At 33.4% G+C, this 9,218-nt stretch overlaps 1 protein-coding gene across 1 annotated transcript; it reads left to right on the top strand.

The window, feature by feature from the left end:
• The first annotated feature begins 375 nt into the window (after positions 1-375).
• Positions 376-7,962, top strand: LOC103484883 (branched-chain amino acid aminotransferase 2, chloroplastic-like). Its single transcript, XM_008442219.3, has 10 exons — positions 376-587; positions 688-740; positions 1,175-1,352; positions 2,245-2,421; positions 3,439-3,570; positions 3,994-4,092; positions 4,494-4,610; positions 5,915-6,010; positions 7,154-7,266; positions 7,617-7,962. The coding sequence occupies exons 1-10, from the start codon at positions 447-449 to the stop codon at positions 7,729-7,731; spliced, it is 1,221 nt and encodes a 406-aa protein (XP_008440441.2). The 5' UTR covers positions 376-446; the 3' UTR covers positions 7,732-7,962.
• The last annotated feature ends 1,256 nt before the right edge of the window (positions 7,963-9,218 follow it).

Genomic DNA, 9,218 nt, shown 5'->3' with positions numbered 1-9,218 from the left:
TAAATTTCAAAGGAATAGCCATCTCCCTCCAATTTATCTTTTTAATTGCATTACAATGTATGGGAGAATTTTAACATATACTATAAAGATTGAGAGTTATTTATTTTCCATTTATACGTATATTTTTCTTTATTTCATTCGTTTTATTTTAACCAATATTTTCAAAGAATTTTTTTTTAGTATATTTTATACATTGAGAACTAAAATAAAATAAATTTAAAATCATGACGTCTCTTCTTAAAAAGGAAAAAAAAAAGGGAGGGAAAAAGAAAGAAAGGAAAGTTAATTTTAATTTTAATATTGATTTTCCAATTTTTTGTTTTTTCAACGATTTGTTTACGTCCGCAGATACTATTAATAAAGAGGAAGGGAACAAAGCGATCTCCCAGTTGTAAGAGAAAGGGAAAAAACGAGCGAGTTCATTTCACAGTGTGAGAGAACGAGAAATGGAAGGCAGCGCCGCCATTGCTGGTCTCAGGCCTAATTATCTTCTTTGTTCATCTCGCCGTTATTCTCCTTTTCTTCATTCTTCTTCTTCTTCAACTTCTTCCTTCAACAGAAAGCTTTCATCTCCTTTCTTTCTCAAGGTCTTTCCCCCTTTCCTCTTTACTCAAACGATTACTGTTTGATTTTTAATGCTTCTGTCATTTTCTTCGTTTTCAAATTGTTTTCTTCTTGTCTTTCCAGAAGAAGCTTCGTTTTCCTTCCATCAATGCTCGTCAAACGGTTTCTCCCATCAGGTGTGATTAAAAATCTTGTTTTGTAACTGTACGGTTTCCTCTTCTCTTCTTCTTTTCGCGTTGACTACTCTGCCTGAGTCCATTTCTACTGGTCATATACTCGATCTATATAGGAATATATTGAATTAATGTTGAGAAGAGCAGGAATTTCTTTTATTATATTTCAGTTTATAATCTTTTGTTATTTAGATGGTGAAGTTTTTGGAAATTATTGGGCATGGCATTAATGAAATAAGATTATATCGAATCTAGTAAAATGGTTCAGTATCTTCCTAAGTGTATCTCAGCAGTTGTCAAAAATTATTTCCGGACACTGGACCTTATAATTATGGTTATGTTGTTATGTATGTACATATGAATTACTAAATCTCCGTCTGGATTGTTATGTTTTTTACGTTCGACTGATACCCACTAACATTTGTGCAACTCTGCAGCAAAGACGTAGGGGAAATACCTGAGTTAGATTGGGACAATCTTGGTTTTGGGATAATTCCTACTGATTATATGTATGTCATGAAATGTTCTCAAGGTGGCAACTTTTCTAATGGTGAATTGAAGCGGTTTGGGAACATTGAACTGAGTCCTTCAGCTGGAGTCTTAAATTATGGGCAGGTTAGATCATTTAACTATTTTAAACGTGATGCTTATCTTTTTTCCCTTCTAAAGTTTGTCTCATTCTCTATTTATGAAGTAGCATGATTTAATTTCTTGCTTTATCATTTTCAATTGGTTAAGTAGTTCTGCATCTACTCTCACTCTTATTTGGGGTTGGTTTTATCCTTGTTATGACTGAAATCTGTTCTTGCCAGTTGAATCTTTCCAATAGTTTTTGTAAAATTTGGTACCCCTATTCCACCGTTTTTCGTTCTTTATGGAGGTTGGTTTTATCTTTATTTTGCTTTTGACCGGACCCTGTTCTGTACCAGTAGATAACTTTCCAGAAAGTTCTACAAAATTTGGTAGCATTTACAGAATTTTCTTTCATTCTTATTCCAGTTGATTTTATCCTTGTTGTGACTGAAATCTGTTCTTACTAGACGTCAATCCTCCAGCAAGTTATGTAGAGCGATCAAATATTTTTTAAAGGAAATGAATAGAGGGACAAAATCGCATTAATGGAATCTTATTGAGTGGCTAAAATTGGACAAAATGCCAACTGAAAGGGAGGGAGAAAATCGTACACTTGTCGAAAAACTTGTTACTTTGTTCAAGGAGATTTAATGCATGGGCATGCAAAGCACCACGTACTGTAAACTTGAACGTTACTGGGACCATTGGACTCGGAAGCACTTAGTCTCAGTAGTTGTAGTAGTATAGATCCGTTGCTTTTTATGACTAATTCAACTTGCCAATTAGGATAATCACAATTATATACTTGTATGATATATGGTCACACAGTAAGGATACTTGTATGCAGCATGGTTGAACTACTAATGCATTCTTTTCATTATATAATTCATTAGATTGTGTATTTTGCTTGACAAATATTATTCTTTCTAAGTAGGGATTATTTGAGGGCCTAAAGGCGTACAGAAAAGAAGATGATTCTATTCTTCTCTTTCGTCCAGAGGAAAATGCATTGAGGATGAGGATGGGTGCGGAGAGGATGTGCATGCAATCACCAACTGTTGATCAGTTTGTGGAAGCAGTGAAGGCAACTGTTTTGGCTAACAAACGTTGGGTAATGAATATTATTGTTTACATCATGCTTTCATTTTGTTTGGCATGTAGTGTATGACGTTTAAGTTCATAATTAATTGCTCCTCTACCTCCTTTTGGCTTGGCCATTGGATTGGAACAGAAGCTCCCTACCAGTGCTTTCCAAAATTATTTGACATTACTGAATTCGGAAAGGCCTCTATTGCTGATGTTTGGTGTCTCGAATGTTCCTTATGGACCTTAAATTTCAGTAGAAACCTTAAGGAAGATGAAATAGATGAATGGGCTGCTCTCGCCCATCTCATTCTGTTAATCCATCTTACACAGGAGAATATTTGGGACTAACGTGTTTTATTTTCTGTCATATCTCTTATTTCTCACCTTGCAATTGAAATTGATTCTCCTTTGAGAAACATACATATCTCTCTCTGGAAATTTCCTGTCCTAAAAGAGTTAAGTTTCTTCTATTAGATTGTCCATTCTTGCCGAAATACTATGAATAGGCTCCAAATAAGATGTCCCTGGTTCCAAATTTAACCATCATCATAGTGCTGCCTTTGCAAAAAGAGTGTGAATCAGAACCAAGTTTTCTTCCATTTTTCCCCATCTCTGTGAAAAATTTGGGATTTTGTCTTCTCCGCTGTTGTTTGGCATATTGCTGCCTCGTTGGACACCATATCACAGATCAGAATGTTGTTCACTGATCACCCTTGCAAGGAAACAAAAGGGCATCTATGGGCTAGATGCCTAATTCGAGCCACTCTTTGGAAAATTTGGTATGAAAGGAACTGAAAGGATTTTTAAAGAAAGGAAAGGTCGCCAGAAGATGTTACCTAATCATCATTATTTAATACCTTTTTCTGGTGTAAAATTATTCTCAACCCTTCAATACTTTCGGCTTGAATTTCATTGTATCTCATCGGAAAACCGTTTTGTTACCCCTATATGGGGTCCTTTTTTATCACTCTTGGATATTTCATTCATCAATAAAATTGTTTCTTATCCAAGCAAAAAATAATTATTTGCTCTTGCATCTCAGGTGCCCCCATCAGGTAAAGGTTCATTGTACATCAGGCCTTTGCTGATGGGCAGCGGAGCAGTTCTTGGTCTCGCCCCTTCTCCTGAATACACATTTATAATTTATGTTTCGCCTGTTGGAAACTATTTCAAGGTTTGTCATTTTGTATAACCATAAACGCTCAAAATTATATTTGTAACTGTTAATTCCGTTTTATTGGGGTTTTCCACATGTTTTTGTTCATTAGTTGATTGACAATTGAGATTTCCACTTAAACGTGATTATTAGTGGTCACAATCCAATCTTTGTGATTGGACAAATGCTCAACTTAGTTTGAGAAATCCACTATATCTGCATTGCTGGCAGCAAAACTGTCAAAACTAGTAAGCTTGGAATATACTATGACATATGTTCATTTCTCCCCACCTATATGTATAGATATATACATATATATTGTTTTGAGAAGATTCCCCCCAACCATAAAGCTATATTTGATGTCATAAATCAATCTCTTTATATTATGATGTGATGGCTTTTACTCTACTTTAAAAATTTAAGATTTATTGCTAAATACAGGAAGGCCTTGCACCTATCAATTTAGTTATTGAGCATGAGTTGCATCGTGCGACACCTGGGGGTACTGGAAGTGTAAAAACCATTGGCAACTATGCGGCAGTGAGTATTTGTTTTATTTGACATTTTTTTGCATTACTTGATTATGTAACAGTTGATACCGTTTTAAATAGCAATTTGCTATTTTATTATTATTATTGTTTTGGAATAAAAACCGTTTGCTTCTCAATTAAACCAGGGTCGGTGCATGAAGTAAGCTTTAGTTATATCGTGGAGTAGCACAATTGTGTTTAACCTTCTAGATTTAGAAATTGTGCAGTGTGATCTTAATTTTTGATTGAGTGATGAAGGAAACTAAGTCTTTCCTCTTTAATTATGCTGTTTGTTCTGAGCTGAATAACTTAAATGAAGATGTTTTCACCATACAATTATGGGATTGGAAGATCATTCGTATTATTGGGATGATTGATATCATTTTTGAGATGTTAAATTTTTGTTTGTAGGTCCTGAAGGCGCAATCGGCTGCAAAAGCGAAAGGCTATTCTGATGTTTTGTACCTTGATTGTGTACATAAAAAATATCTCGAGGAGGTTTCATCATGCAATATTTTTGTTGTGAAGGTACTCTGCCGAACACTATAGTTCTTTATTTATTATTATTATTTTCTAGATTAGAAATAAATTTCATTAATAAAATAAAATTTACTGACAGAATCTAATACGGTTATTTACACTTAAAGAGTTACTGGGAAGTCTATTAGTAAAGTTTCAAAAAGAGGACTCAAGACGTTAAGACAATAATCTGTCTTATTTATGGACATACTGGAAAAATGGCTTCTCAGCCACAGATTCTACAGAATAGTTCTTATAGATGAGGCCAAATTATTTTTGCATTTTTCCAAATGATTCAAAAGGAGAGCTGTACGATTTTTTATGTTCTAGGAACACATTTCTTCGCTCCAGATTTTTTGTTTTTATAAATTGCACTATTATGTAATGTTAATGATAGAGATTAGTAGTGATATCTCAATCTTGGGTGCGAGCATTAATAGCTACTGGGTCCCAAGGATTAGTTTTCCGCAATCTGCATGACAAGAGACCCAATAGGGACTTACCCCTGATGATATGTGCGAACCATTATTTCAAATAATTCTGGAAAAAAGCCAAAAGATAGGCGTTGCCTGCCCTATCTTCGAAGGTTATCTGTTCTCTTCACTATTCAATGAGTGGTTTTATTTCTCCTTTGTGTCTTTGAACGTTTTGCTTAGGTAATTTGATAGCATTGTGGCGAAAGATTCAAATTTTTAGAAGTGTATGGGCCTGTAAATCCTTTTAGGGAGAAACTGGAGTCTTGCAATTTTTTAGAAATTTAGTTGGACTATATGATTATTTACTTTAGGTGCGATGCCTAAGATCTTTAGGAGGGTTTTGAGGGTTGAATTTAGAAATATACTATCAAACTGTTTCTTATTTCTTTTTTAGACCTGTCCATTTATGTTCCTTGAGCTCTTATCACTTTTACGACATGAATCTCCCGAACAGTTACTGTAGTTTCAGTCCTAACCAGGAACCTTATATTCGTCTACCCTCCTTTTTTATAGTTCAATCAATTGTCAATTTTCTTAAACTTACAACCTTTTCCTGCCGGACTATGGAGGCTGCATGATACACATGATGATAGATTTATTCGATATATCGATGTTTTAATTTTATTTATAACCTTTAATTCTGAAATTGCCAAGATGACCTTGATAATTACCCGAGCTAGATTTTTCCTGTTGCCTTTTTGGTGTCTGCAATGGTCTATTTGTTTCAACAAAATCTTTAAAAATAATATGGGTTCACGTGAATGCACCTGACATTCTTATTTGTTTTGATCGGCTGATGCAATTGCACCCGGCTCTTCATTTTTTTTTCCTGATTAGGGGAATGTGATATCCACTCCTGCCATAAAAGGAACAATATTACCTGGAATTACGAGAAAGAGTATAATTGACGTTGCTCGTAGCCTTGGATTTCAGGTTCAACATTATAACTTCTATCATTTTTTTTGTTTCCTATTTTGGTATCAAGTATAATTGATGTAACGCTCATAACCATGCCAGCCCGAAGTAGTTAGATAATTAAACCACCCTGTTTTTGTCGTTGCTTCTCTTGGTTTGGGCTTCCTTATCTTGTATTTATATATTTTGCTAAGTTGCATATCAATGAAAGAATGATTATTTTAATGAAAAAAAGAAAAGAAAGGAAAATAGGTCAATTTGATTTTGTTCAATGAGGGCACGCTCCAGTGGCAGCCTAGATATCTTTGACGTCGTTTTTTTCGTTGTAGGGTCAAATAATTGTCTTCTTAGATCACTTAAAATGTCCACATAATGCTAATAAAAACCATTTGTGAAGCTTACTCGTATTATTTGTAAAATGGCTCTATTTAGCAACTAGAATCGTATAATAGTTTCTAAAATATTTTGAGAGGAAATCATCTTAGATTGGTCTAATTGTCACTGAAAGGGGCACGTCAACAATTGATAACTTGGAAGGGATGGATGACATCAAGCCATGATGGTCACTTGTTCTTGGGATTTAATATCTGGTGGACTTGTGGCCATCTTGACAACCAAATATTTTAGGGTTGTCTCATAAGAATAGTCGGACAATTTAGCTTGGACGATATTAAAAGAATATTATTAACTTGGAATTTGTAATATTAAGGTTATTATACCACTGTCAACATATTTATGATTTTCTAATAGTCATTTTCAAAGATAAACCATTTTGAGTTAGTGTAATGGTCAAATTATACCTATTGGTTTGATAACAGAGTTGAAAAGAATGAGTTCAATCAAGATGACCTCTTACCAGGATATTATATTCTACAAGATTTTTTAAAATTTAAATGTCGTAGGGTTTATGAGTTAGTTGTGGTGTTCACTTGGGGATATTAAAAAAAAACTACTTTCAAATTTAATTTCCTATTTTTGATTTGATCTCATCTCAACAGGCTAGTTTACAAGTGTTTTGTAAGTCGAAAATGTGATTGAGTCGGCTCTCTTTAGTACGTTGTTTAAATACCTATGTAAGGAATATTATTTGTTTGTCTTGGTAAAATAATGGATTGTGATAAAAAGACGAGAGAAGTGGGCACTGATTTGAATGGGTGTCAGGTTGAGGAACGACTTGTGGCAGTGGATGAATTACTTGAAGCTGACGAGGTCTTTTGTACGGGGACAGCAGTGGTTATATCACCTGTGGGCAGCGTCACGTATCTTGGAAAAAGGTAAATTTTACAAAAACAATGTCTGGACACATTGAGAGACAACGAAACAGTGGAACGAGTAGTTGGGAAATTGAAATTGCGTTCTGATTGAAAGAAAGTACATGTTTCCGTATTCATTTGTTTTTGAACTAGAAGAGATTGCAACACATACGTAGAATGGGATTAAAGTCTCTTCAACACAAACCATTCATCATCACTAGGTGTGTGGTCTTGGAAATGGGAAATCGTTTGACTAGATTGAGATTATAAGTCCATTCTTTTTACGTGGGTTACTCGAGTAAGGGCAATAACATGGACGTGTGGTTTTTGGAGCATTTTCCTTACATTGATGTGATGGCTGAATTTTGCAGGATTGCTTATGGAAATGGTGTTGGGGTTGTTTCACAACAACTCTATTCCGTGCTTACCAGATTACAAATGGGGCTTATCGAAGATAAATTGAATTGGACCGTCAGTCTATCGTAGGCATAGGCTGATTTTGTAGAATCATCGTTTACCCTTTCTGCCAGTCCCGAGAGATTTTGTAAAATTTTCTCCAGTTCTAATTAACGGTGTAGATAGGTTTAGAAAATGTTCCAAGAATAATGTTAAGGTTTATCTGTATGCTTTGTTTTGAACTGGAATTGAATGGCCCGATGGTGTTATGAATATCGAAAACTATTTTGCATCAAATCACAACAATTGTTGGTTAGGAAATTGAGCTTCAATTCTCTAAAGATGGGGTGTTGCCAATACCACTGACCGAAAACCCGAATAAGTCTATCTGTGTGTAAGGAATAATTGGTTGAACTGCTACCAATTTTTAGTTCACACGTAGGGCTATATGGAATTTGACAAGTGTAAGAATAATAATTGAACTCCATCGCTATATTTTGGACGATCTAGACTGTTGAATTAAATATGCATTGATTTGATTAGAGCATTGTTTTTTTCCTCTAAAGTTTGGCCAGATTGACTTCCTTAAAAGCGCTCATGTTATATTATTTAATTTTTCCTTTTCTTTTTCTCGTGTGAATTTCAATGAAATTGTTGCAACATTTCAACAAGTCCAGTGAAATATAGTTGGCAAGCATATCTATTGAAGTGGGATTTGGCACTCCCCTAATTATATTATTTATTCTCATTTGTTTAACAATGAAGGAACGAAGATGGAGCCGTTGACATTTTGGGATTGATCAAGGCAACGTTGTATGTGACAGTATCGTTCATCCAATGCCACACTTTCTTCCTTTAGTCCCTCGATCAAAAATGTAGTTAATAATATATGTATTTGATTGGTGGTAGAAAGTCCAGATTTCGTTATAGTATTTCATGTTATAAACATTTTTTTTTGTTGTATTATAATAATAATAGTTATATGATATTAAAAATTAGTAATGGTACCTAAAAAAATAATAAGAAAAATTATTTTTTTAGTTTTGAGTTTTTAAGTTTCAAAATATTACACACATTAAGTTTTTAAGTTTTAAATTTGATTTTAATTTAGTTCTTAGGTTTCAAAATGTTACAATTTTACCATTGAACATTGAATATGTTTTTCAATTTGGTCCTTATATCTCAATGTTTACATTTTTAACCTTAATTTTTCACTAAATACTTATTTTGAGGGTTTTTTCAAAAAAAAAAAAAAAATTATTTACCTACCATAAAACAAAACCACTAAACAAAAATTCAGTAAACTTGATTCTTTCAGGAATGGTAAATATTTTGTCAAATATTCTATTTTTTATAATTTCACTATTTTTTTACCTTCATTAACCAATGTATTTAAAATACTTAAACGAATTATAATTAATTAAACATAACTATGATTCATCATTTTTAAAATTAAAATATAAAATTTTACTTCTTAATTATTTTAAATTAATTAATCAACTTTCACATATAAACAGGATTATAATTAATTAAACTTTAACTATTCTCTGTCATTTTTGAAATTAAATTTAAAATTT

Source organism: Cucumis melo, chromosome 8, assembly GCF_025177605.1.
Source record: "Cucumis melo cultivar AY chromosome 8, USDA_Cmelo_AY_1.0, whole genome shotgun sequence".
Classification (NCBI taxonomy): Eukaryota; Viridiplantae; Streptophyta; class Magnoliopsida; order Cucurbitales; family Cucurbitaceae; genus Cucumis; species Cucumis melo.
The sequence above is the reverse complement of the archived record's forward strand: the minus strand, read 5'-3'. Positions and strand labels throughout refer to the sequence as shown.

What these genes read in the sequence shown, in the direction of transcription:
- LOC103484883 (XM_008442219.3), top strand. Translation starts at nt 447, where the DNA reads ATGGAAGGCAGCGCCGCCATTGCTGGTCTCAGGCCTAATTATCTTCTT. An exon ending in TTTTGGCTAACAAACGTTGG is followed by an intron (nt 2,422 to 3,438) that starts GTAATGAATATT and finishes CTTGCATCTCAG; the next exon opens with GTGCCCCCATCAGGTAAAGG. An exon ending in GTCACGTATCTTGGAAAAAG is followed by an intron (nt 7,267 to 7,616) that starts GTAAATTTTACA and finishes TGAATTTTGCAG; the next exon opens with GATTGCTTATGGAAATGGTG.